At 43.6% G+C, this 26,796-nt stretch overlaps 1 protein-coding gene across 1 annotated transcript in view; it reads left to right on the top strand.

The window, feature by feature from the left end:
* The first annotated feature begins 1,005 nt into the window (after positions 1 to 1,005).
* Positions 1,006 to 26,796, top strand: part of dnaaf11 (dynein axonemal assembly factor 11) — a 32,494-nt gene continuing 6,703 nt past the window's right edge. The window contains exons 1-11 of the mRNA XM_069685387.1: positions 1,006 to 1,068; positions 2,502 to 2,669; positions 3,366 to 3,443; positions 3,652 to 3,824; positions 4,140 to 4,321; positions 4,915 to 5,145; positions 16,677 to 16,754; positions 18,042 to 18,107; positions 18,547 to 18,616; positions 22,513 to 22,608; positions 23,388 to 23,479. Coding sequence (XP_069541488.1) covers positions 1,059 to 1,068; positions 2,502 to 2,669; positions 3,366 to 3,443; positions 3,652 to 3,824; positions 4,140 to 4,321; positions 4,915 to 5,145; positions 16,677 to 16,754; positions 18,042 to 18,107; positions 18,547 to 18,616; positions 22,513 to 22,608; positions 23,388 to 23,479 — 1,244 coding nt within the window. The 5' untranslated portion in view covers positions 1,006 to 1,058. The remainder of the gene's footprint in view (positions 1,069 to 2,501; positions 2,670 to 3,365; positions 3,444 to 3,651; positions 3,825 to 4,139; positions 4,322 to 4,914; positions 5,146 to 16,676; positions 16,755 to 18,041; positions 18,108 to 18,546; positions 18,617 to 22,512; positions 22,609 to 23,387; positions 23,480 to 26,796) is intronic.

The raw sequence follows: 26,796 nt of genomic DNA, 5'->3' as shown, positions 1-26,796 counted from the left end.
TCAAAATAAAATCCCAAAGTGAATAACGTTGTGCTGCATTTAAGTGAGCCTTGTAAACTTGTCCATCCTCACCTGCTCCATCTCAGAGCCCCATGTTAAACTTTACAGCAGAAATAAACATGTTTACAGCCTGGTACAAAAAACAGTTTGGGTCTCTATAGCTCATTTCTCTCTTCATGACAACTGTACGGGGAGAATCTTTATACAGCTCACCTGTTTACATTATATTAAGGCTTAAAGTGATGCAGCATTAGGGGCGGGGCCTCTTTGAGTGACAGGTAGGAGCTGCTAGCTGTCTGCTAGCTGTCACCTCAGCTGATTAAGTCACTGAACCCTAACTGCTGTGCACATTTTTGTGTTAACAGACCGTCCAACAAGTCCGACACAGTTTTTACGCTGTCAAATTGTAATATTATTTTATTTACATGTTACCACTAATTAGCAGCTATCTGTGTCTGTGCTCACTGTACCCGGCTTGTTTGCTCGTTCATTACTTTTCATACATACTAGCAACTAGTACTGCACTTAAAAAGCGCCTTTCTAGTCTTCTGATGACTCAAAGTGCTTTACTCTAGATGTCACATTCCCCCTTTCACACGCACATATATAGACCTTTTTTTTCTGTATGTCTTTGTATGATCTGAATCTATAACGACACTAGTAAGCTGGTTACATTTATTAAATTACAAGTGAAGTGGAAAGTTTAATATTTCCCAACCGAAATGTAATGTTAGTGAGGTACAAGTCACTCAAAATTATTTTAAGCACAGAGCTTGGGCAGATGTACTTTATACTACTCTTTGTGTGTTTCATGTTTGTTTGTTTTGTTTTGTATTATATTTTTTTTATTTTCCTACTTGAAGGCACCAATGCAGTTTGAAGTGACGATTCTGTTTGGAAAATAATAAATCTCCCCCTTAAAGTAGTACAATATAAATATGCTGGTTTAAAGTTCGTAGTATCAAACTAGCAGTCTTGAACATTTTTAATATATCCCACAGCACTTGAACGCAGCACCAAATCTGTTTCTACGGCAACGGCTGACAACAGAGAGGAAGATGGTTTACAGTAAGTTAAAAACGATAACCAAAAATAACTTAACTTATATGATAGAACATTTATCGATATCTTCAAAGTTGTCATTTAACCCGTTAATATAAATTAGAATTTTAACTATATTTCTCGGGAGATATCTGAGTAGTTTAAGAAGTTAAAGCCACAATGGTTGAGTAAAGGTAACGCTAGCTAAACATCGCTTGCTAAATTACGCTAGCTAAACTAGCCTACGTTCGTAAACTAAAGCTCGTTAGCAATTTAACCGATTATTTGGGGATTTGAGCTTGCTTCATGATAATTAACGTCAACGCTAGCTGATTAAGGTAATGCTGTTTATTATATTTGTTAATCAAGGTAGCCAAGTCCTGTTGAGAGTTCTTAACTATTTCCACATGTACCATTCATTGCTCTGTTTACATATTTTAGCTAAGCACACTGAAGCTAACATGAACTTTGCTGATTTTAATGCGCCGTAATGTACCCGCTCAACTTCCAATAATACATTTAATTTTAAAGTTTATTATCTCTACTTTTTATAGAAAGAATAAAATACAAGCTCGCTCCTGTCACCGACAAGAACACTGAAAGTGATTAATCCATCTATTAACCAAACAACTTTATTAATTCAATTAGGTGCAACTGGTTTAGAGGAGCTTGTACATAAAACAGACAACAAATAAATTATAAAGAAGCTAAAATATAGGATATTTAAAATAAATAATACTAATAAATGAAGTCTGATTACAGGTAAGATACTTTCAAAGAGAAGATGTAAAAGGTAAACATGGCAAAAATACACAAATCGCGTTTTAGAATAAAAATAGCTGTATAGTGAGAGTGTAGTGAAATATGTGAATACATAGCCTCACATTTATTGTGGAGCACACGTGATTGATGATTGCTCTTTAATTTTGTCTCATTCGCATAAAATGCCTAAATCTCACCGGTTTAAAAGACAACTGAAGTGCAATTGCAGGTGTCAAACATTTAATTGAATTACAGTCTTTGTGAACATTCACCTTTAATTCTCTCCCAAGCTTAGCAAATAATGTCTGCTACACAAACGGTTTCCTAAGTTTCTTATAGACATCCAGACATAACGTTTCGCAGAATAACCGGTTCTGATAAATAAATAACAAATCAATCAAGTAAACTAAGTAAGTGGTGCTTCTACATTTCAGTCGTCAGGGATTCAAGGAGAGCAGGGCTTTATATCATTCTTTTTAGGCACCAAAAGGAGATATTGATAACTCCTTTTGACTCATTTGAACAATTAATGTTTGTTAATAAACAAACACAATTACGTTTATGTGTTTCCTGATGTTTGTTTGTGTTTTGCTGCTACTGCCCCCCAGTGTTGTCTTCTTATTATACAGCATACTTTGTTCAGCTATCTCAGTCTACTTGAACACATCACATGTTTGAGTCCTGTTATGTCCGTCCAGTCACAGAGGACATGGTCCGCCGGCGGGCCGAGCACAACGAGTGCGAAATCTTCTCCCTGGAGGAAGTTTCTCTGCATCAGCAGGACATCGAGAGGATCGAGCACATCGGCAGGTGGTGCCGGGACCTGAGGATCCTATACCTGCAAAACAACCTCATCCCCAGGATAGGTGAGACATCGGTCAGCGGATTCAGTAAACACTGACGATCTCAAGACATCTAGGTTAAAAATGTGCTTAGTATTCATATGACTTATTTATGTAATGCTGATCTTAACACATTCAACCTTTGTAGTTTTAATTGTGTTGACCCAGCTGTTACATGTAACCAAAACATTTAAATTACTTACTTTAAGGTTTAACAAATTTACTCAGGGTTCCCGCGGCTCCTTAAGAAGCCTTAAAATAAAATCAGGGAAATTGAGGTCATAAATTGTCTTTAAATTTACCCAAATTTTGCTGAAGGTATTACATTATGCTCGCCAGCTACAAACAGGGATATGTGTTTAGGTATAATTGAGCTGAGATGGGGAGAAGTAGTTTTGGCAAAAAATGGTTGGAAGAAGGCGTTTCGGAGGTGGTTGGCGCTAGCAAGGAACGACAACGCAAGGTGCAATTTATACCGAAAGACGTTCTCGTTTGGGACCGAGGAGGTGAAAGCTGTTGAATCTCACGTAAGATCTCAAAAGCACCAGCGCTACGCAGCAGCAGCTGGTCGTAGTGGGGCTTTAATTGTATTTGTCAAAGTCTTAAAAAGGTCTTAAAAAGCATTCAATTTTAAACATGATGCAAGAACTCTGTCAGTCTTAAACCAGGGAACTTCTCACACTTTGCGCTCACATGTTTGTTAATTTGTTTAAAATCCAGAGAATCTCGGCCGCCTGAAGAAGCTGGAGTATTTAAATCTGGCCCTGAACAACATTGAGGTCATTGAGAACCTCGGAGGTCAGTATGCAGAACACAGACAGTGTTTTTGTGTATTCCGTGATGAAAAGTGTAACTATAGAAAGTAAAACATGCCATGAATAAATGTACATCAGGTTTTCCTGCTGCTCTCAAACAAAAACTGATGCGATGGATCCTGCTGTGTTAAATATTTGTGATCTATAAATGACACCAGCTGGTTTTCCGTGTGTTTGCCTCCTGTCTTCAGGCTGTGAGAGCCTTCAGAAGTTGGATCTGACTGTGAATTTTGTGGGTCGCCTGAGCAGCGTGGAGTCTCTGCAGCACAACATCCACCTCACAGAGCTGTTTCTGGTGGGGAACCCCTGCACTGAGTTCGAGGGCTACAGGCAGTACGTGGTGGCCTCTCTGCCTCAGCTCAAGGTAACTACAAAATATAAACCAATTAACCAATCGGGGAAGAGGTGGACCAGCTACTCAAGTGTGCTGGGAGGTAAAATTACTGTTTTAAAGAGAGCGATGCAGCAACTATTTCTGCTGATCATAGCATCTTCCTCTTTAACAAAAAGGTCTCTGGAGGGATCCCCTCTGTCCTGTAAGCCTTTCACTTAGCTGTGTAAAAGCAGAACTGAAATGTAAAAGAATAAATCAGCACCATCTGTTTCTTTGTGGTTCAAGTGTCCGTTTGGATCTGGATTCACACTTTTGGTCCCTGCTGTGTTTTTTCTCTTCACTCAGTTCCTGGACGGGACGGAGATCAGCCGGTCGGAGAGGATTCAAGCCTCCCAGGGACTGGAGGAGGTAAAGAGGAAAGTCTGGGAGGAGGAGAGGGAATACCTGAAGAGGAGAGCCAGGGAGAAAGAGGAGGCTCGGAGGGAGGCAGCCAGAGAGGAGAAAGGAAACAAGGAGAGGAAACCAGCGTGAGTACTAACAGCACTGCTTCCTCTCACTGTTCTTTCACTGCTTTATTAGCACTAAGTCCACAATGGTGGATGAAGGATGCTCTTAAGAAAGCAGCTTAAGTGTTGCACTATGGGAAATGTAGGAATGTGTTCTTCTGGGTTTTACCTGTGCTTCAATTATGACCCGACTCTCTGGGTGTGCAATACTAAACAGCTAGAAGAGAAGAATATATATTAACAACAAATACAACTTCTGTATTTATATTAAGATTAACTGAGAAGAGAGAGAGGGAAATGGGGAAGATGGAAAGTCGTGTACTCAGAGTCAACTCTCTGAAACTCCGTGAAGTCAAAGATGAGTCACTGGCTTAAAAAAAGAAATGTGAAAATATTTAGCTCTAAAAGACTCTTCATGGATCTGTGTCCTGTACCTCACAGGTGTATTTGTGCATTGAAAACATTAACGTGACTTCCCTCAGAAATATAATGTGGGAGAAGGTTACAGTAAAGAATCTCTAAACTGTGCCAGAAGGGGTCTGTCTCTGCTGAACTGAAATACATTCAATACACTGGCCACCATAAAAACATAGGAGAGACATTTTTATGATAAGCTCCGCGAGAAGTTTCACAGTGAATCTAAACTCACTGCATCTCTTCTGTCGCTGTAGTCCAGGGTCAGAGGAGAATAAGGAGAACCAGGAGGTGGAGGAGAGCAACATGAAACCTGACCGGGATGACGAGCAGCGGGAGAGGGAGTTCTGGCACACACCGTGTTCGTTCACCCCCGAATCTCGCCTGGAGGCTCACCGCCACCTGGAGGAGAAGAAGAAGGCAAAGGAGAAGTAAGTGCTCCTGAATCTTTACTATCTAACAGACTAATACAACTCTGTTTGGGAGCTGCTCCAGTAAATTCTTTCAGATTTACGAACTTAATCTATCAGAGGAAAATGTTCCCTGCCTTAAAGGGCCAGTTCGCCGATTTTCAACCTCAGTCCTCTCATGCCGTTATGTGGAGCTAATGCCATTATGGTGCCAATATTGTTGCTTCTATCACAGAACACTAGCTTTGACTGACAGCGGCTTTTTCCCGGGGCGGATTGCTCCTTTAAGTTATTAGTTTATTTGTGTTGTTGTGGGACTTTGTTGTTTCAAAAGGTTAGTTTGGATTCAACACAGTATCTATATGACACACAACAACTTTAACAAACAAACCAATCAAAACAGCAGTGGTCAAGCTGCTCCTGTGCTCGGTGACGTGAAATGACTGTTGTTGTCAATGGAGTCTTTAAAGACAGCGATGTAACGGCTTTCCTGTACAGCTTGACTTTTCTTTTATTTCACCCTTTAAAGTCGTAGAATTTGTTGACCGCCTTCCGCCTGTGAAGTCAAGTAAACGACACGTGAAAAACCATGTGAAGACTGCGCATGTGGAGAGAACAAAACATTGATCACCTTCATCATACAGAAAAGCCTCAAGTCTCAGCTACAGTTGGACTGAAATCTAATTTACCTTAAATGAAAAACCCACTTCTGTATTCTGCTTGACTCTTTGGCTGCAGTTTGTGTTTTGGCCACTGGGTGCCGCTGTAACATCAGTGACACACGCTGAGCAGATCATTACCTGCTCTCACCTCAGCCTGTGTGTTTCCCTGTTCCTTTCTTCTTCTGGGGAACGTGTGCGCTAAAAAAGACTTTTTACTGGAGGCTGATTTAAAGTAATCAGAATTCTTTAGCATTAACATTTCCCTCCTTTGGAAATAAGAGAGGATGAAACCACCAGGAGAAACTGTCCCAGAAGAGGAGTGCACGCACGTTTGGACACACAGGGTTGTAGACTTCAGTTATGCCGTTTTTCCTGATTATTGAAGTGTGTTGATGCTACTGGTGATTGAAGGAAACATGCGCTGCCTTCACAACCAATCAGCAGAGGAACAGATCAGTCCATCAGTCACTCTATTGACTCCAGGTCAAAGTGATTTGTTTTCAGTTCAGGACTGAAAGGAATCATCATAAATATCCCGTTTTTGACACGACAATTAACAGGACGGATGAAGCTACACTCACAGGTGCTTCAGCCCGGGTTCATCTGTCGGGTTAATGAGACGTTTTCAGGGCCGTCACGGCCGCAGAGAACAGGCTGTACTGTAACGAGAGGAGACGCGAGCAGAGTCCGGAGCGTCACGGAGGATTCTGTTCTGACGTCTGTTTACACGTTTGTGACCGATGAATCTGTCGGTCAGCCGGAGGACGCCAATTATCCTGTGTGATTTACACACAGTGTGTTGAGGTGTGCTGACTCACAACCTGACTGTCAGTGACCGCTGTCCAACTGGACTTTTGCTTTAAATGAATCTGCTGCATTAAGAGTTAATTACTGCCCGTCCCTGATTGGGGAAGAACGAACTGAAGTGTATAGGCATACATTTTGTTATTAAAAAAAAGATGTTCATGTAGAAATGTCTGATAATTATTTGCAACCTCTGCTGAACCTGAACATTTGCATTATTTACACAAATCACAGATTATCTGTAAGCTGTCAGAGTCAGATATTGCTCTGAACATCAAAACATATTTGACTGAACTAACAGGTATCGCAAGGATAAGTGATATCTGCAAAGAACTTTTTCAGGGTTCCCACACGTCCTGGAAAACCTGGAAATTTAGAGACTAGTTTTCCAGTCATGGAAATTGGTTAAAATGACCAAATATCCTGGAAATAGCCCCTCGCTCAGATCGCCTACTTGACTGTTGGTAGGATGAGCTGTGCGGTGTGACGTGTGTGCCCTCTCCTGGCACGCAATGTTTGTATTTTAAACCCATTATGTTTCTGAGTTTGAGTTTTGACCCTTTGAGCATCAGCGCCGAGAGTGAAAAGTGACCGATGGCATGCCACTAGGCAGCCAGCAGCATGTGCTGATCGCCTCAGCGATATGCCACTCGTCTTCCAAAAGTGCTGCTCAAAATTGGGAGTGCATATGAAAATTTATACCAGTGGTCTCTCTTTACAACATTTACTGTCATAAATACATACATTTTTCTGTCTGTGACCAAGTGCTGTCCTGTATTGTCAAGAAAAACTCCACTGCTGGCCGATTGTGACTTTTCTCCAGGAACATCGCCCCGACACCCGGTTCATACAGCTAAGGGATATTACAAATGCTGCAGGCTTTCATCAATGTTCTCAGTCAGGTTTTTGAATCACGTCGGTGACGTTTGTTTCTTTTTAAAAATACATATTTTAATTTAATTATTTCTCTGAGCCTCTCCTTCCTCCTGATCCCACAAGCCGTTTTGCCATACAGGGTTAGACCTTAGCCACGATTGGCTGATGGTATTTGGAGTGACGTGGGGGAGCGGCCTCACTACACTGTCACTCCAAAGTTGTAGAAAACATGGCTGCTCTAGGATCGGTTATTCGGCCTTATATGTACGAGCCAGAATCGTGAGGAGGTGTCGGAATGGTAAGCTGAAATCTTGACGAGTTGACTACAAGCTCGTGCAAGAAGGCAGCCTGAGGTGAACATTGGTGAATGACGCGAGAAACAGAGGCGACCTTTTCTTTATGATTCTGAAAAAACACCGAATTATGCAGTTTTCACTTTTTCACTGTGAACGGTAAACAACCAAAAATGTGAAGCCCATGAAAACATGAGAACATCCATTAACAGATACGGCCCCTTTAAATCTGTTGAGACTTAACATTTATTTAACTGCAGTCTTCCACATTATAACTTTAAACACTGAAGCTGCCTGTCCTCCTGGTTGGTAGTGAGTTGGCAAAGCATTTGCTAAAGTCTAATTAATTTTCCCGCCATGCTGCTAATTAGCGCTCACCCTTAAGGTGACCCTCTTGCCGGGGCGTTAATTGGGTGTGTGTGTTGCACATCCTCTTCTTGCAGTGCTTCCTGTCTCTCTCTGACACATTGACACTCACACACTCTTTCTGCCGCTCTCTGTCAGTGCAGTGATGTCAGCTGGCAGCTGTGAGGTTTCACTCAGCGAGAGCAGTCATCGGACTGATGGGGAAACATCAACAGTCTCAGGAAACACACTGAGTGTTTGTTATTAGTCAGCCGACATAAGAACACAAAGAAACTAGCTGATTGACGCAGCGGTTAATCAGAAACTCCCGAGTCCTGGTAGATTTAAATCACTGATTTTGTCAATGGAGTCTGGTGTCTTTGAAAAGAGCGACTGTTTTTAGCTAACAGAAGGATCCTCCTCTGTAACACAAAGGTCTATCTCTGTAGGGATCCTTTCTGTCATGTTGTCACACACTTAGAAGAACAATCTGAGCCTGTCAGTGGAAACAACAAGAACCTTTAACAGACGTACTTTGAGGGAACGTTTGCATCCAGTTACAGCCTGTTTCACTACAGCTGGCTGGAGCGATTCCTTAACTTTGTGTCATTTATACTATTGCTGATGGAGAGCAAAATATAGTCCACATATACTGCAAGTACTACTGCTCGCTCAATTGTTCCTATTGCTTCCAGTCAGGAATCTGAAGTTGTTGCATGTAGAAGAAAACGATCTTTCAGGAGACACTGAAGAAAGAAGGTTCAGGTTAGCGTCTCGAAATTTCAACTTGAGACAAATCTGCTTGATGCTGTGTCATGAAAGCCGCTCAGCGTTTCCAGAGTTCCTTAAATGCATCATAAATGATGGCTCCACCCTCCGTCTCATGTTAAAGTAGTTTTCTTCTCCTCTTGAGGACAGACCTGACAAAGCTTCATGTTGTTCCTAATCTGCATCATGATGTTGTTCTTTCAGCAAACTGAAGAGCCGTTAATTAAAGTCGATCACAAGAGAATCTGTTTCTGTTTGGGCTTCATCCCGCTGCAGTAAGCCAGAGTGCAGCCTCTGTGTAACTTCCTGTTTACAGTGAGACTGAGACTCAGCACAGACAGATGAACGGGCGCTCCTCCGGGGGATGGGACGAACCGAGAGATGACAGCTTTATTTAGCAGACACATCTGGAGGGAGAATTTACCTTTGATCTGAACACACGGTCGCTGCTCGAGCTGCTGACTGGTCTGTAAACAATGCAGCGCACGGAGGAGGAAGTTGTTTATCGCTGAACGCTGGCTAGCAGAAATACAGAGAAGTTCACTGTCACTCTTGTCTGTCTTGTTTAAAAACGTAGTTTTAGTTTAGTTGTGAATTGTGTTGTTGTGTTTTCTCTCCAACATGAAGTTGCTAGTTATTCTGAGTTGTTAATCTCTCTCTGTCCGTCTGCAGTGTCCTTGAAGGACTCCCTTCCTCTGATGGTTTCCTTCTTCATTGTCTAAAGCCTTTTGTCTTTTACACACTGCTTGTTGTGCTTGTTACTGAATTAAGCTTGTAATCGGTCTGAGTGTCATTTCTGTTTTCACGTTGTGCCATCCTCTGTTCTTCCTTGATGTGGGCGTTGTGAGGCCAGGACAGTAACTGTGATTAAAGACCACACAAATAATCCTGACGTGTAATACATCTGGAGTAAATAAAACATGCTGCCTCCTACGCTCATCCAGATCTGCTGAGACTTCAGGGTCAGTGAGGGGGTTCAACTTTGTCCAAGGGCACTCCGATACCAACATATAGTCTCCAGTTCACAGGGGAAAAGACCCTCCTGCTGGGTCTGATTTTTAAACCATCAGTCGTCTTATTGGATGAACGGTCCTCTTCAGCAGTAGCTGGTGGAGAGTGAAGAAAAACAAACACAGGGCCTGTGAATACCAGAGGGAATTCCTGTTTTACTTAGAGGGATAATGTGGAAGATGTTCATGTAAATAAATGTCTGTAAGTCTCTATCTATCTCTGAATGAGGTAACACAATGGTGACTGAGCCTGTGGCCCACTGATGAAAGCCTTTGCATTTGCAGTATATAGTATTATTATGGACTGGATGTCCATGGCGCCCAGTTAGTGACGCGTTCTCCATCAGCCAGCAGTGGTTGGTCTGCCAGAGAGGGTAGGCGGAGCTAAGCGGCTGCTTTTCCGCTCTCTGCAAGTGTTGCGAGTAAACAGTAATCTACTATGGCTGAACAAACAAAGAAAAGATGGATGACTACAGATACAACTTCAACAAGAAGTGAAAATCCAAAGAAGAAGAAACAAACTCGACGCTCAGATGAAGCAAACAGTCTGAAAAGGAAAGCGACCGTCAGCCAGGAAAATCAAGAGTTACAACCGGAGCCGACCGTGGACGTCACACATGCAGCACTGTCTGGATATCTGGGAAGTGTGCTCCTGTAATTACTGTTTATCACCACAGGTGCCGCCAAAGAGAATGAAACTGAGATCTTTGAGATTATAGGCTCGAAGTCGATCTCGTCAGCAGTAATCGATAAAAGACTTCCTTCTCTGTCCGCAGCATTGCTTACAGTCTGACTGCTGATGGGAGCCCGGATGGTATTACAGCAGATTGCATTCTGCACATTTCGCTCTCCACATGGAGACCAACCAAAGCCTGCTGATACGGGATTGATCAACACTATTGGGATGACAAACGTCCAACAAACAGAAACCAGAACACTTCTCGTACTGATCACCGGTCTTGCACGTACAGATTCAGGATATTTATGCAGAATCTGTAAATAGAAAATACTACATCATGTATTTTGACGTATCCAGAATATCAGAAGTTTGGAAAACACTTTACAAGCAAGCAGAGTGGAGTACGAAGCAGCTTAGCTCTGCAAGGTCAACGTGCTCCTGACAACCACCTGCTGTGTTCAAACATCGACTCAGGCGGACTTTAAAGGAGTCCGTACTCTGGAGTCTATTTAACGTCCGTTTCAACTGATTTGTGTGAAAGGGCCAGTGATCGTATAAAGAACAGTAATGAGCTCAGAAACGTCAACAAAAAGTTACAACGGCTGCAGAATGTGTTCCTGGTTGAGGTGTCGCTGATCTCTTTTACTTGTTTGTTTTTCTCTCATGGGAAAAGCTTTTTTTTGTCTCCTCATCCTTCCCTCGCTCTGCTGACCCGTGAACACATCGCTGACTCACTGCGTTTAGTTTTCTCAACACCTCGAGCCACAAAAAGCTGAGCTGCGTACGACCAATTCCATGCAAGTTATCCTGCTGTTAGAGCTCCACCGCTGCCTTATCTCCCGCCCACAGGAAGCTCCTTACATGGGCCTGAAGCTGTTTCAGCTTGTATTGTGTTTGTCAGGGTACTTTTCTGTCCTATGCATCGAGATGACTTTTCCTGCACTCCTCAAAGGGAAGAGTCACATGTCAACACTTTCATGTGAGCTGAATGTGGAAGATCTTTTTGAAGCTTGCAAGTTTCAACACTGATACTTCACCCAGAGTCTGCTTTGTTTGTATTTTATTAACCTGGAGTCTTTATTAGAAAGGAAATGGAAGGAAAGTCTCAATAAAAGCTATTTCTAGTGATAAGAAGGCCTATTTAAAGAAAGCCAGTGTGATGGCTAAGAAGCCGACCGCTGACAGTCTGCCTCCTAATCCATATCACAAAAACATCCCAGGCCTGCGCGCTGTCCAAGCAGAAAATCAGGCTGATATGATGTTGCCGTTTTTACCGTCTCCCTGCGCGGCTGTCAGAGCACGCTGACTTGATGCATGCAGTCGAGCAGTCACTGGATTGTCAGGAAAGATGAATTCGCTGCTCCTGAGGTGGATTTTGCGATAAGGTCGACCAGGAGACGCCTCAGTGTTTAATGGCTTCTGCGTTTCTCCGAGAGGGAGCACAACACCAGACGAGCAGCAGGTCCATCCTGCAGTCTGTACGACTGAAGCTTAAAACACAGAGCAGCGTGCAGGCCGAGGAAAGCTGACAGGCCGATGATGGATGTAGGTAATCGATGTGTAGGGATGAGATGGACGGCTGGATTTTTGCATAAAGGGTTCCTACGTGAGAAGATTTTGTGCAGACTGAAACATGATTGATAACATGGTTTGCTTGGATTGCAGATTATTTTAGCTCTTTGTGAACAACATGAAACAAAAGGAAAATTAACAACAAACTCAGATGTCGGCCCACATGAGTCTCATGTTTCACCTTAACGAAGCACATTGAAATCAGAGCTTTTCCTTCTCGCTGATTGGCTGGTTGGGCGTTAAAATATTACCAGCTGATGACTGTCTTTGTGTCCATCATTTAGCAGGATGGGCAGCTCAGCTCACAGACCTTTAGGATGCACCAATAAGTGTCAGAAGACCCAGCTTGATTCTGTGTTGTTTTTTCTCCTGTTTTAACCACCTGCTCGTTTGTTTTGAAGAGGAGGAGGAGACCTCTGTGGATAACTCAGCCCCTGATTAAAACCTCCGGAAGGATGAACTCTGAAGAAATGCTCATCTTGAAAGCTAGCTAAACGCCTAAAAACAAGCTAGCTAAAAGATCCAGGTCCGTTTGTTTATGACAAGAATTTTAAATGGACTGTAATTAAAGAACATGTCACATTCACCCTTTCACACTCACATTCACACACAGATGGCAAACCTAAGTGCCAATCTACAATCAGTATCTATACACATTCATACCCGACGGCTGTGCCTTTGGGAGCAATTTGGGGTTCAGTATCTCCCCCAAGGACACTTCGATATGTGACTGTATCAGTCAGGGATCGAAGACCGGTGCACTGCTCTGTGCACAATGTTACAATCTCATTTAGCAGACGTACATGTGAGAGTTAAAACAACACAAGCAACGATCTAGACCAAAGGGAACAGCGTGAGTCAGTGCAACAAACAGCAGGTGTGAGCAGACAGGTGCTGACAGGCAGCGCACAGAGGCAACGCACAGGGTGTCATGAAGAGAGAAATGAGCCACAGAGACCAAAACTGTGTTGTTGGGTTTTTTGCCATCATGTTATTTTCTTGGCTTTTGGAGGCAGCCTCGCATGGACACTCGAGGAACTGTACTTTTTGCACTTCCTCATTGGCCTCATTTTTCACCAGTGGAGGTTGAGCTTGAGTTTTTCATGGCTAACAGAGAGCTGTCTGCAGAGTTCATCCTCATCTCTGGACTCATCTGAAACCAGCAGAGGAGCTGTCACCACGGATGTCTTCATGACTCAGCTGTTTGATAGATGCCTTGTCACACCCACTTTAGAAAAAAAAAAAGCTACAGAAGAAGATTTTATGGTGCAGAGGGCCGCACGGTGACCTTGACAAGTCCCCGTGTTTGGGGCTTTGGGTGAGATGGACGCAGGGGAGAAGCTGTTTGAAGTGGGAGGCAAAGTGATGGAGATGCTCCTTTTGGTTTGATCTTTTGAAGTGGATACTTGCCCTCTGTCTCACCCCAACACACACACACACACACACACACACACACACACACACACACACGCACACACACACACACACACACACTATAACTGACAGTCTTCATATTATTTCATAGAGTGAAACCACAACTGAACAATGTCAACACATTTTCAGTCGAATGGACGTAATCTCCGGGTAGAAATGGACTCCAATCATTTGCTGTCGTGCTCCATTGAACACAGTTGGCTGAAACGTTAAATCACATATTCGACTAACTAAAGGAAACGTGTTAGGGACATGTTGTTCCACCTCAAGACTCTCCAATGTGTGGAGCATTTCTACAAAAAATATAGAATGAATCCCAATGTTTGCCCACTTCCTGCTGGAAAACCCCGTCAGGCATTTAATGCGAAGCCAACGTGAAATGGTTATGTGGTTGTTGGATGATCATGAAGAGTGGAGAAATGTTCGAGTGTTTCTGATTTCCATGTGTGAAGAGATGCTCAAGGATTGAGGCTGGCGACCAAACGCTCTGTTTTTAAATTAGCGTGAGTTGGAGATTGTGTTTAAGTTAGCCTGATTGGCTGAGAGATGCTGCTATAGAGACAAAACGTGTATAAGTCCCGCCCCTGCAGGAATGGAAAACAATTAATCGCTCTCCAGTGACTTTATATTGTCTGATATCGTCACTTTCACTTGTTATCAAACGACAGAAAAAGCTGCTGCACTCGATGGAGAACTCAACTCTAAGACTGTATAAACAGATGGCCGACATGACAGCTCCTTAAAAGTGAAGCCAAACCCTCTCTATCGCTCGATTTATGTCCAAGTGTTAATATTTCTGACAAGTTTACTTTTAATTAGTTATTTGATGCTATAAAAAGGGGGTGTGGCCTCATGATTGACAGCTCTGTGGACAAATGGGGCTCCTGCAGCGTTCTGTTCCCGAGTAGCAGAGTAGAGGAGGAACGGCGAGAGGAGACGTAACTAACACTAACACTACAGTCATTGAACTTTCCATCAGCGTGAATATCTGCTTCAGACCGACACAAGAAGCTGTTCTGCTGCAGACTGGGCCCACCTGAGGGCTCCAACACGCCGAGGACACCTGAGGGCTCCAACACGCCAAGGACACCTGAGGGCTCCAACACGCCGAGGACACCTGAGGGCTCCAACACGCCAAGGACACCTGAGGGCTCCAACACGCCAAGGACACATGGTAAAGGTGTGTGTCGGGGAGTGGAAGCGGCGGGACGTCAATACTACGTCTCCACCAGCCGATCTCTACTGCACACACTCTGGATAAAGATGACTTCACCAGCACCAGATGGCAGCACTGGTTTAGTCTCAGACGTCTGGAACCAGACTAAATACTGGAAGCTACAGATGTTACCTAAACCAGTGGAACCTTTGACTGGTTCAGGAAATGAACCTTAAATCCAAAATGAGAGGTTACAAGAAATAATCACAATGTTTAGTCTCCATGGAAATCCTCCCCAGATTTTGAGTAGCACCACATCTGAGACAAACGAGTGACTGTCTTCTCATCCCTACCTGCTGTAAAACCAGTCAGTCCATTAGCGACATGTAGCAGGCTGTGACAGAGGCACAGGCAGGGGAGCACACACCTCACATATGTCCATCCATTAAGCCCACTGAGCAGCAGATGAATGAGTGGGCGGGCGAGGCGGGCGAGTGTTTAGCACTCTGCGGAGGGTCAGCCGTCACGACCTCTGCAGCTGTAAATCTGCCACAGAGAGGAGGCGTGTGACAGCGTGTTCGAAGAGCCTTCAATCTGCTGAACTCAAGGATGTTAGGTTCATGTTTTTATTAGAGCGCCGGGCTGCCGAGAGACCTGTAATGAGTGTAAGTGGTGCTGTGGAGCTGAGCGGTCAGAAGAGGCACCAACACTCCCTGGGTTACTAGTTCCATTGACCACAATAACTTTACATGCTAAGAGTCACACAGTGAGGAGGAAGCAGGTCATTTTCTATCCATGCTGGAGATGTAGCAGGACGTGCATCCGTCCACCAGCCATTACGTATAAAATAAACTCCTCGTTATCATCTGTAAGCCAAATCATTTGTTAGCTAGTCGTAGTTTAATTTATAATAATATATATTAACCCTTGGAGGTTTGTCTAAAGGAAAATGCTTTGCAATACTTTGGGTAGATTGCTACTAGAGCCAGACCGATTTATCGGTTAGCTGTGATATATTAGCATATCTCAGATATATTGGTATCGGCGCATATATCCTCTGATATGCTCCGATATTAATATATGAATTTTTACAGAATACAAAATGTAAGAAGATGCCTCGACTGGTGTAAGGCAGTGTCATTACGTCTATTAAGAGTGCATCTCTTGTTTTTTTTTGTGATAATATCGGCCGATATATCTATCAGAATTTTTTGACTCACAATCAGCATCAGCCCCAGAAATCCAGTATCGATTGGGCTTTTGCTACAGCCAGCAGCCACAGAACAGGCTGTAATGGCTTCAACAACATCATTCAATACTTTGTTGGATACAGACTAATCATATAAAACACCAACATAACACAACGATACAAACAAACTTACAGGTTGAGGCAGCGGTAGACAAGCAGCTCCTGTGTTCTGTGAGCTAAAATGACGTGGTGTCTTTGAAGAGAGCGATGTAACGTCTGTTTCCGGTTAAAAAAATGATGTTTGACTGGTTTCACTTGTTAATACTGTATTATAGTCACACCTGTGTTATGTTTGTATGTTCCTGGTTAAATAAAGGTTACATAAATAAAATAGAAATCATCTTCCTCTGTAACACAAAGGTCTCTGTAGGGATCCTCTCTGTGATGTTGTCAGACACAGATTTCATTTATATTTGCTTATTTTTTCTGACCTGTTTTAAATGTTTCAGTTTAAAAGCTGTGTGCAGGAAGAGCTCACTGTACAGTGTGTGTAATATCTGTGTGTGTGTACGTGTACTTGCACAATATCTGTTGTGTCTCTCTATAAGGATGCTCCTGGAGAATAGGCCGCTCTCTCCTTCACCCCAAAGACTTCATAACTCTCCTGCTGTCATCTGTCCACACACACACACACACACACACACACACACACACACACACACACACACTACAGGATGCACTAATGCTTTCCTGTTTATCTGCAGGGAGAAGGAGAAGAAGCCGAGGGCCCCGAGGACGCTGATCACTGCTGATGGACGAGTCATGAACGTCAACGAGCCGAAGTAAACGCAGACACAGACCAACTAAATATTCCTCAGCCATGATCCCATCCACTTCTTTTCCACACACTACACTACGTCCTGTAGCTGTTCTCCCTGTGCATGCGTGGGTTCCCTCCGGGTACTCCGGCTTCCTCCCACAGTCCAAAGACATGCTCGTTAGGTTCATTGGTGACTCTAAATTGCCCGTAGGTGTGAGTGTGAGCGTGAAAAGTTGTCTGTCTCTGTGTGTCAGCCCTGTGATTGACAGGTGACCTGTCCAGGTGTAACCCCGCCTCTCGCCCAATGACAGCTGGGATAGGCTCCAGCCCCCCCCCCCGTGACCCTGAACAAGATAAGCGGTGTAGATGATGGATGGATGGAATTTGACTGCTTGGCTTATTTTTGGATTCTTTTGAGACAGGGCTCAATCAAGTCCCGCCCCCACACTGCAGGGGAAACAGGTGATGGCTTCCCATTGACTGTGCTACATGAAGGTGTGTCCTTGTCACCTTTGCATGCTAGCAAAAACAGAAAAGTGCCTTAAATCTTCTGGGTGGGTTAGTTTTTACAAGCATCTGAACAGATGGAAATGAACCTTTAAGAAGACAAACGTGGCTTTAAGAGGCGTCAGCAGGAAGAATGTGAAAACTGCAGGATCCTGACACGCAGACATTTATCCAGACAAAGTGTCGAGGTCGAAGCTAAACTGTGCAACCTGTTATGTTTGACTGTGAGGGAAACGGACCAATCCAACGTCGAACAAAGAAACATTATTGCTCCCAGTTTTGCCACAGCGACAGAACACATCCAATCAGCTGCTTCAATTTGGTTGGGAAACAAACAATGAAGAAAACAACTCGTCTCTGATATAGTTCCCCTCCACAGTTCGTCATAACTGTAATGATTTTCTGTTCGAGACCCTCGATTACTTCCTCTTGCGCCTGGTCCAGCGCCTCAGACAGCGCGGCGGGTAGAAAGCCACCAGGTGCTGTGTGATTGCTTTATTAGCGGCCTTCAGGTTTTGATGTCTCGACTCGATTGGCTCGCGTCAGCAGCATGCTGCAGGCCACCCCGGTCTCCCTCCATTAGCCAGAGGTTTATATCCAGAGCGAGGCCAGGGGGTCGAGGCCTGAAAACACGGCTGGTTTCATTTGTAATCTGAGCTGAGGACAAACTCAGGTCTGGAATGTATCCTTTATATGATTTATCACATTGCATCCGCAGGGAGACGGGGCAGGACGGTTAGCTGCAGCCTGAGCGATAACTCATCACACATCATGTATTCATCCTCTCTGTGTGCATTCACAGGCTGGACTTCTCTCTGACTGAAGATGGAGACAACAACACGATTGTCTTAGACCTGGCCGTCTACAGGTACCAACCCTGAGCCCAAACTCTCCACAGCTTCATTTACAAACATATATACACACTTAGTCTTTATGTAGGTGGAAATCAGTGCAACGCCTGTTATCATTAGGAACTGGTTTTGTTGATTAAAAGTAAAGTTTCCTGTGGAGACAGGAACACTCAGCTGTGTTTATGTTAATCCACCTGTGATACATTATAGATCTATTTTTTTCAGTGTTTTTCTTTGTTTCTTTTCCTGTTTTTGTTAAGCTGTTGTTAGATTTTGATTTCTCTTTAAGGAGTTTGTTGTTTGCACAGTCGGAGCTTCAACTTAATTCTGATTAAACCATCATGTGCTGCTCGTGTGCTGCTCCTGCTCTGCTTCATGGCTTAAACAGATTCAGATACAAACACAGCTTCACCTGCGTGTCTAAAAACTAACCGTCCGACCACACCTCTCCCACAGACACATGGACACCTCCCTGATAGACGTGGATGTTCAGCCATCGTACGCCAGAGTCTCCGTCAAAGGAAAGGTACGCTGTGGAGATTTTAAATGATTGCTCGGTGCCCTTTAGCTCCAGACAAAACAAGTTTTTCCTCCACACGGTTTTCTGCTGCACTCTCTGAACTTTCCAACCGATGCATTAATTTACATTTGTAACTCCTGAAAGGGCAGCAGCAGACATTTCCACACAGCCAGGCCCTCCAATGTCTTCTGACTTCTTAGGTTTATAGGTCAGACCAAAGCTCAGCAACTTTTCACCCTCACAGAGATATTTACTGTCAGCTTTTTGCTGATTCGTTCTGATGTAAGCCTCCACAGTGTGTGAGAATAAACACTAACTTCTTAATATTGCTCCTCAAAAGGACACATTTATAGTTGTTCATTTTATTAAGAGTATTTCCTTTTTTTAAAAACACATTTTGGGGTGTAAACAGTCCGTCCAGGAAGTCCCTGCAACTTTTCCACAAATTTGACCGATCCTCCGATTTCCCTGCGTGCATGACATCATCACCAACCTCACTTCTTTGATATTCCAAATATTGATCCTCCGAGGTCTGCGATGTTGTATAAACATCAGAGGTTATATTTCACAGTTTCTTTAATATCTCTGGAATGCTACATGCTAGACACATGCTTTGTTTTTGCTGTGAAGCAGACGGCTGATCCGTTCTGACCAGGCTGCGATGTGATCGTCTCACTTTCATCAGCTTCCTGAGTCTTGAAGGAGAATCTGTACAGTGAATCCATAATATCAAATTCAACGCTCGATGTGTTCTTGTGATCATTTATTCATGTTTACGTGTTGAAAACTGTTATCCTTCCACTTAGCCTCTTTCTGATGCCTTGTGTAAGACTTTTGACCAATCAGAGGCTGTTTCTAACTTTCCACCAATCAGAGGCTCCTGATGTTTGTGTCAGCGCTGATCTCAAAGAGTGATTGTACAGTGAGATAGTAATCCTCCTGTCTCTACCGATGCCTTCTACTGCCACAGCAGTCGAAACAACAAGTAGAGCAGCATGAATGTAATAGAAGATTCTCCTTTGCACGTATGATATGAACATACACGTGCACACTAAAGGCGATTGACTTTAGTGTCATTACATTTTTACACATTTTATTTGGCGTCTTGTCACAGAAATCGATCGTAAGTGATGTCAGAAGACAAACAGCTCGCTCAGCCAATAGATGGCTTCTTTGGAGTGTTTGTCCCGGTCGCTCACAGAGGATGCTCACACAGGAAAACAAGCCTCAGCACATCACAACCTTCAAATCATTTTTTGACTATAACAAACACAGTGAATACCGACGAAATCCTGAAGGGACCGAAGAAATGACGAATGGGTACAAAAAGTTTTGGAATGGTTCCAACAGTTTGCTTCAGCCTGCAGCCTCAGAACAGGCTGTAATGGCTGCAACGTAATCCTCAAAGTACGTCCACTAACAGAGCTGTTTCTGCCACTGACAGGCTCAGATTGTTTCAGCTCTTTTCTGCTTCCACTTTCTCTCCTTTTTTCTTCTCCTTTTCTGCACGTTTATGAAGCAGAGCCGCGCCGTGGGATAAGTGTTTTCTTTGCACAAGCTAAAACCAGTTTAAGAATGTTCTGCAAAGTTCACGCTGCCCTCGGTTAATGTGTAAATCTTCTAGAAGTGCAATCGTGCTGACTCTTTGATAAGCTGTCTGTTCAGACATTACACACCATTACAGTTCTAGATATTCAAACATATGTTGTCTGAAACGCTGCCCTCTTCAATAATGTCCTCAGTGGCTCCTGACATACTACTTTGTCCACAGTTTGGAGGGAGTCACATGATCACAGGCTGCTGTGGATTCTTGGAGACGATGCTTGTTGCTGAGTCGCAGCAGTTGGACGTGTGATGGATGAAAAGTCAGATTTAGAGCACGTAAAAGGCTGCGAGGAGCTGCTGTGTCATCAGATCTGCTGGGCTGATACGTTTATGAACAGGTTTTATTACACTGGCTGTGAAGTCATGTCCCCGCTCTTACTGCACACAGGTTTATCCTAAATGGTAGATTCTTTCTGTAAGTCCAAAACGTATCAGTGGAAGTGTCGATGTCAGGATCAGTAAAATAGGACCAGTAATCCTCTGATTTACCTGCATAAAGAGGAAGATTCAAGCAGAGTCAGAAGGTATTTTTTGCTCAGCATGAGATCGTCTGACACCTCACTGGTTTATTAGGAAGGAAGGATAAGTTCTGCTTGTCATCTCAAACCGGGCTCACACTACAGGAGTTGGGTACCAATTTCAGATCAATCAGAGACATCCGCTCCGGAACCTGGGTCGGTGCTGATGTTTGACCCAGATTATCTGTGACTGTGCAGAGTTAAAGGGTCAGTTCTGCGATTTTCAACCTCAGTCCTTACATGCTATCATGTGGAGCTGATGCTGTTATGGTAAGAAAAAATGCAGTTTCTCTCTGTGCCTTTGGAGGACGCTATCCGCTTCTCCAACGGGCCCCGGAAAACCTCCTCCACACGACGTAAAACACGTCATCTGACTGGAGGCCATGGAGCTCGCTAAACTACACTTCCTCAATCGCCCGCCTCCGATGTCACGTCTCGTTCAAAAGCGTCAGGTTTGAAATGTCGACTGCAGACCTGAAGATTTTTTAGATGATGCACCGGTATGTTCTCATCGTATTTTAGATTCTGTTCTGCTCTGAGCCGTTGCCTGCAGCGATCAGTGTCCTTGACCGGAAAACGATAGTATTTTACTCCAGTGTCTCTCGCTGGGCTGTTCCTTTGAGAGGGAGGGGCGCAATGCATGCTGGGTGTTGTAGGAATGTAGAATGGGTGAAACCACGAGCTGTTTGTACAACTTTCTCCACAGCTATGGCGCCAATTTCAAATATTATTGCTTCTATCGATTACAGAGAACACCAGCTGTGACTGACAGCAGCTTCTTCCAGGAGAGAACTGCTCCTTGATCTTTAACCTCTCGAACGTCGCACAGACTCATCGCAGCTGCCACTATCGTATCAAACGTGTGTGATTTTTAGGATTTAGAATCTGGATGGTAATGTCAGCTCTTTCTGTCCAGGACCTCAGCTGCGATATGTGTAAACATTCAACTTATTAATGCATCTTTGAATAGGATTTTACACAACACAGAAATCACACAAGTTTATGTGCAGCAGAAGTCGTATTCATGGATTCTGTGCGTTTATTCTTCTGGCCCTGGCTGCCCGGTCGGTCATGTTTCCCTCAGCAGCACAGAGGGCTTTAATCTCCCTCAGACAGACCACAGCTGTTTGAGCACACATCAGTCTGAGAGGTGTAATTATGTTTTTTGTATGATAAATACAGAACTGAACAGGTTTGGAGTTCTCCATCCTTCAATGCCAGAGTCCTAATGTCATGGCTCCACTTCGAGCTGTTAGCATGTTTATAGGTGGTTGTTTTATGCCGGGGGTCAGCCTGATTGGACGGGTGGTGTGATTTACGCAGTGATACATCAACGCAGGCCTTTAAAGTCCGCTCTGAATTTGAGCCCGTTTAGGGGAGCAGGGGTAATTGAGTGCAGGAGCTGAGGTGTGTGTATATCACGTCATCCTCACCTGACAGCTGCAGGGCCTGCAGACGAGTTACAGGACGGCTGGAGTTTTCCTTCTCCTCCTCCTGCTGTGAGCATGGTTTCCCCGAAATGAAATCAAAGTTGATTGAAAAATGAAAGGGTCCAATTTTTCCTCCCACGTGGATCATTTTGGTTTTCATAGGAGTTCGCTCCAGTGATTGATTGCCACTGTTTCAGTCGGAGCTATTCTGGTCACAAGTCCTTTCTGGAAAGTGTTCCTATAAAAAGCCCCGCTAATGATTAAAGTCATTTGACACACTGGGACAGCGGCGGTGCCAGATCAGCACATTAATCTTGCTAATTAAAGTTGTGAATAATTTACTCTGCAGATATTTCAGATGGTTCTGCCTGCTGAAGTGAAACCCGACAGCTCGACAGCTCAGAGGTCCCAAACCACGGGACACCTGGTCCTCACCATGCCGCGGGTACGTACAGTGACACGCGTATACCTGAGCCAGGTACAGGGAACAGGAGAGTTACTAAGACTGCTGGGAGGAGCAAGAAGAGACACACAAGTAACTTTCAACGGTCCGCTTTCTGTCCTGAGGATGTCTTTGGGAATTTTCTTATTTTTGCAGATAAAACTGAACTTTTAGCCGCAGGACAAACTCCACCATGGTAGTTTGGTTTTATATGTAGATGTAAAGATATAGATAGGTTGAGAGATAAATAGATAGGTCTGTCTTGGGTCTGAAGGAAACATGTAATAGCTGTTACTGTTACATCTCTAAGAGCTTCCCAAATTCCCCCAGACAGCTTTGGCTCATTATTGTATTTTAATATTTACAAAGTTAATCCTGGAGTTACAGATTTTTGAAGGTGCAGTGTTTTGTCTGTGAGTTTGCTTCCTGTAGAGGGCGACACCAGAGAAGGAATAAGATCATGTGATGAAATATGAACCTTAAAATTCTCTTAGAAGAAGAACTTTAAAAGATCTCGTTAACGGTTAAATTACGACTTTTTCCTGATAAACTTCAGCCTGTGTTCTGTGATTGTTTTGCTCCTGCCAACGGGGAGCAGGCATTTCGATCTCTGAGGTGTAATGAGGGAATCTTTATGGTGACTATAAAGAGAGGCAGGTGCTGAAAGTGCAGAGTCAGAGCTGCTGCTATTTACCCTCCATATGGTGTCTGATACATCCTGCTGCAGAGTGCCAGTGAAAAGTTCAGGAATGAAAGAGGAAGTTGTTTTTGTGTCTTTTTAGGCTGAAGGTGAAATCAAAGGGACAAAGGCCGTCACGCGTCAGCCCAGAGGGTGTCAAACCAGAAACACCAGCTCGTCTGAGGATAATAGAAGGTAAAGACATCCACCACTCACACTGCAGCTGCAAACCTGCTGATACACACATCCCAGTAATGTGTGGACAATGAAGTCGAAGGTGTACTTGCTTATAACTACCCGTTCACGTCCACAGCACGCGTTCCTTTTGGGGAGTCAGTTGTGCACGTCTTCAAAAACTAACACTACGCGTACAGGAGACGCAGCGTGCACATGACAGGGCAGCGTCGAGACAGAGGGGATGTGACAGGGTCAACACAGCAGCAGGGAAAGTTCTGAAGACGAGCTGATAGACCGAGTCCACAATGATCCACATCTGTACGATGTGTCGTTGCCACTGCACAGAGACAAACATGCCTGTCAAACAGCTGCAGACAGATAAGTTCTGTTACGTCCGTGCATGGAGGAACATGTTGGAGAGACGGAGCGGGGACGGAGCAGACGGTGTGTTCTGTCCTGATCTCAGAATGAACACATTTCACCTCCTCGAGTGTCGCCATGTCTGTGTTCTTCATCCTGCACATACGGTAGTTGCATACAGCCTGAGCTCTCTGGTGTGCCCTCATGTGCTGCATTTATTCTCACATATTGTTACTTTTTTAGATATTTAATGATCTTTTAGAGTTTGTCATTTCCGCGAAAACAACAATAAAGCCAGTTATCGTCTGGAGCACAGGACCTCCCGACTACCTAGCATGTTTGCATCCCATGCTAGCTAATCCTTTTTGTTCGTGCTCCTCTCCGGGGCATAGTTATGACATCATTTCCACACAAATGTCTCATCGGATAAAGTTGTGCTGACGTTTATATACCCAAAGGGTCGAAGGTCAGCTTCACTGCGATATCATAATATCCTGAAAAGACTCGTGTGAACACGATGCGTTTTAATACGGCACAAACGTCCACTCGGACTCAAGTTTTACCTGATTGGAATTTGTTGTTCAAAGGTCAAAGGTTACTGTGACCTTGTGTTTGTGGCATTCTTGTAATCCGCTATCTTTTCTAAATGTATTTTACATTTTTATACACCTGCCAGAACATTCCTGATCCGTTAGCTGTTCATCTGTCCTCGCTCTAACCGTGGCGTACCTGTTGGCTGTGCTGTCTCAATGATAAAATTCAGATATTTTCATGAGGCCGTCTCTGTCGGTAACAAAACACTTGTTTATAATATAAATGAGGCATAAAGAGCGAAGCAGAGGGGCCGCGGCCTGCGGGCAGCTGTGTGTTTGTATGAATTTATCAGAGTCAAGTGTTGGTCCCGGTCGGCCGTGGTGTTAGTCTTTGTTTGGCCTTGAGTTGAATCCGCACATATTCAAATGCCTCTGGCTTATCAGGTCCCTGTTGTCCTAATTACAGATGCTTGTTGTATACTAAACGCTCTGCATGATTCATTTTATCAGCCGTGTTGAAGACAGCGCTCCCCCTGCTAATGCGTACAGGCCACTGATAACCTTGACCAGAGCTGCAGCAGCACACCGGGGGGAAGAGACTCACAGCGTCTCACATACAGGAAAACACTCAGCTGAATACGTCTCTTAATGCAGTGTTTAGTCCGAGCTCCAGGAACTCAGGCTCTAGCTGCTGTAAGGTGATGTTTTTGGTGATGAGGAGGATTAATATCTATTCTCAAATCCCAAAATGTCTCCCTCTGAAACCACATTTCAGTTATAATGTGAGACGTGCAGAAAATAGTTTTTAGATTCTTGTTCATCATTCTCCATCCAGGTAAAGCTCAACAGAAAACTCAACACTGCTCACTCAACACAAAAAGAAAAGGGGGAAAGAGAAGCATCAGCACCGGGTTGGAAAGTCCTTTCCATACCCCATTTAGCGCTTTACACGTGCTTTCAAAAGTAATTAATTAATTAAAGTGCTTGGCGAGTGACCACATGCTACATTTCAGGATCCAGATACTTTGAGTCCACTATATAGTTCTCACCAAACATTTGGAAGGCACTATAAAATGTTACAATACAGTACCATATAGTGAGTGGTGAGTGTTTTGGACACAGCCTTGTTTTCTTTTTTTACTTTGAAAAAAACCATTTCCCTCCTTCCAGCTAGTCGTTGGCTTCTGTTATTTCCTGCATAGTATACAAATCAATGTTCAGAGACTTAAAACTTGCTCACAAATTACATTAGTGACAGGAGGAAACACAGTGGAGACTTTTCAAATCAATCTGCACTTACACCTGCATTATTATACAACAAAAAATCTCAATTTGATAAAGTAAAAGCAGACTTTGATCGATTAGCTTTGAAGATATTACAGCTTGTTTTGGAAAATGGTCAGAACTCTTACAAAGTCCTCTAAGTTCTTAGAGCCAGTATTCAGAGAAAGGTATAAATTAAAGTGGATACAAACACATAAAGGTCACAGATAAAGGCCAAGTAAAGAAAAGGCTTAGAAATTCAATGATTCAGAAGTGTGCTTCTTTACTGTTTTAACAGAATAAAGAGGATTCCAGTCACTTCTACTTTCTCCAACAATTCCTGTCGATGTTTCACATCAAAAAACACCCCAGAATACCTTAAAGCCATATGATACAGTGCGATACGATACAATACGATATGTTACGGTACGTTACAGTGTGATATGATACGATATATTATGATTCGGTGCAATACGGTACAATACAATACGTTACGGTGTGATACAATACGACATGGTACGATGCGGTGCGATATGGTCGGTTTCAATACGATGTGGTACGATACTGTGCAATACGGTATGATTTAATACGATATGGTACGATACTGTGCAATACGGTGCGATACGGTATGATTTAATACGAAATGGTACGATGCGGTGCAATACGATATGGTACGATACAGTAGGATACAGTACGATACGGTGCGCTACGGTACGATATACGGTGCGGTATGGTAGGATACAGTACGATACGGTGCAATACGGTACGATATACGGTGCGATATGGTAGGATACTGTACGATACGGTGCGATATGGTAGAATACAGTATGATACGTTGCGATATGGTAGGATACAGTACGATACGGTGAAATACGGTACGATACGGTATGATATAGTCTGATATGATATGGCAGGTACAGTACAAAACGATACGATACGATGTGATACGATACGGTATGCTACAATACGATACAATGCGGTATGATATATGATACCATATAGGGTATGGTGTCTCCAAAGCAGTGATAATAAAAAATAAACAAAACAAGTCCATGAGGGATTATTTGTTTGAGGAGTGCAGCAAATAATGTCATCACTATCAGTATTCAGCTCCCTTTCTCTGTCATTCTTGTGTCTCTAGCTTGCCTGCCTAAGCTTGTGGAAGGCTCATGCCCAATG

Source organism: Semicossyphus pulcher, unplaced genomic scaffold (assembly GCF_022749685.1).
Source record: "Semicossyphus pulcher isolate SPU_LCO1_2020_fin unplaced genomic scaffold, fSemPul1.0.p SCAF_7, whole genome shotgun sequence".
Lineage (NCBI taxonomy): Eukaryota > Metazoa > Chordata > Actinopteri > Labriformes > Labridae > Semicossyphus > Semicossyphus pulcher.
This window is presented reverse-complemented; position numbering and strand designations above follow the sequence as displayed.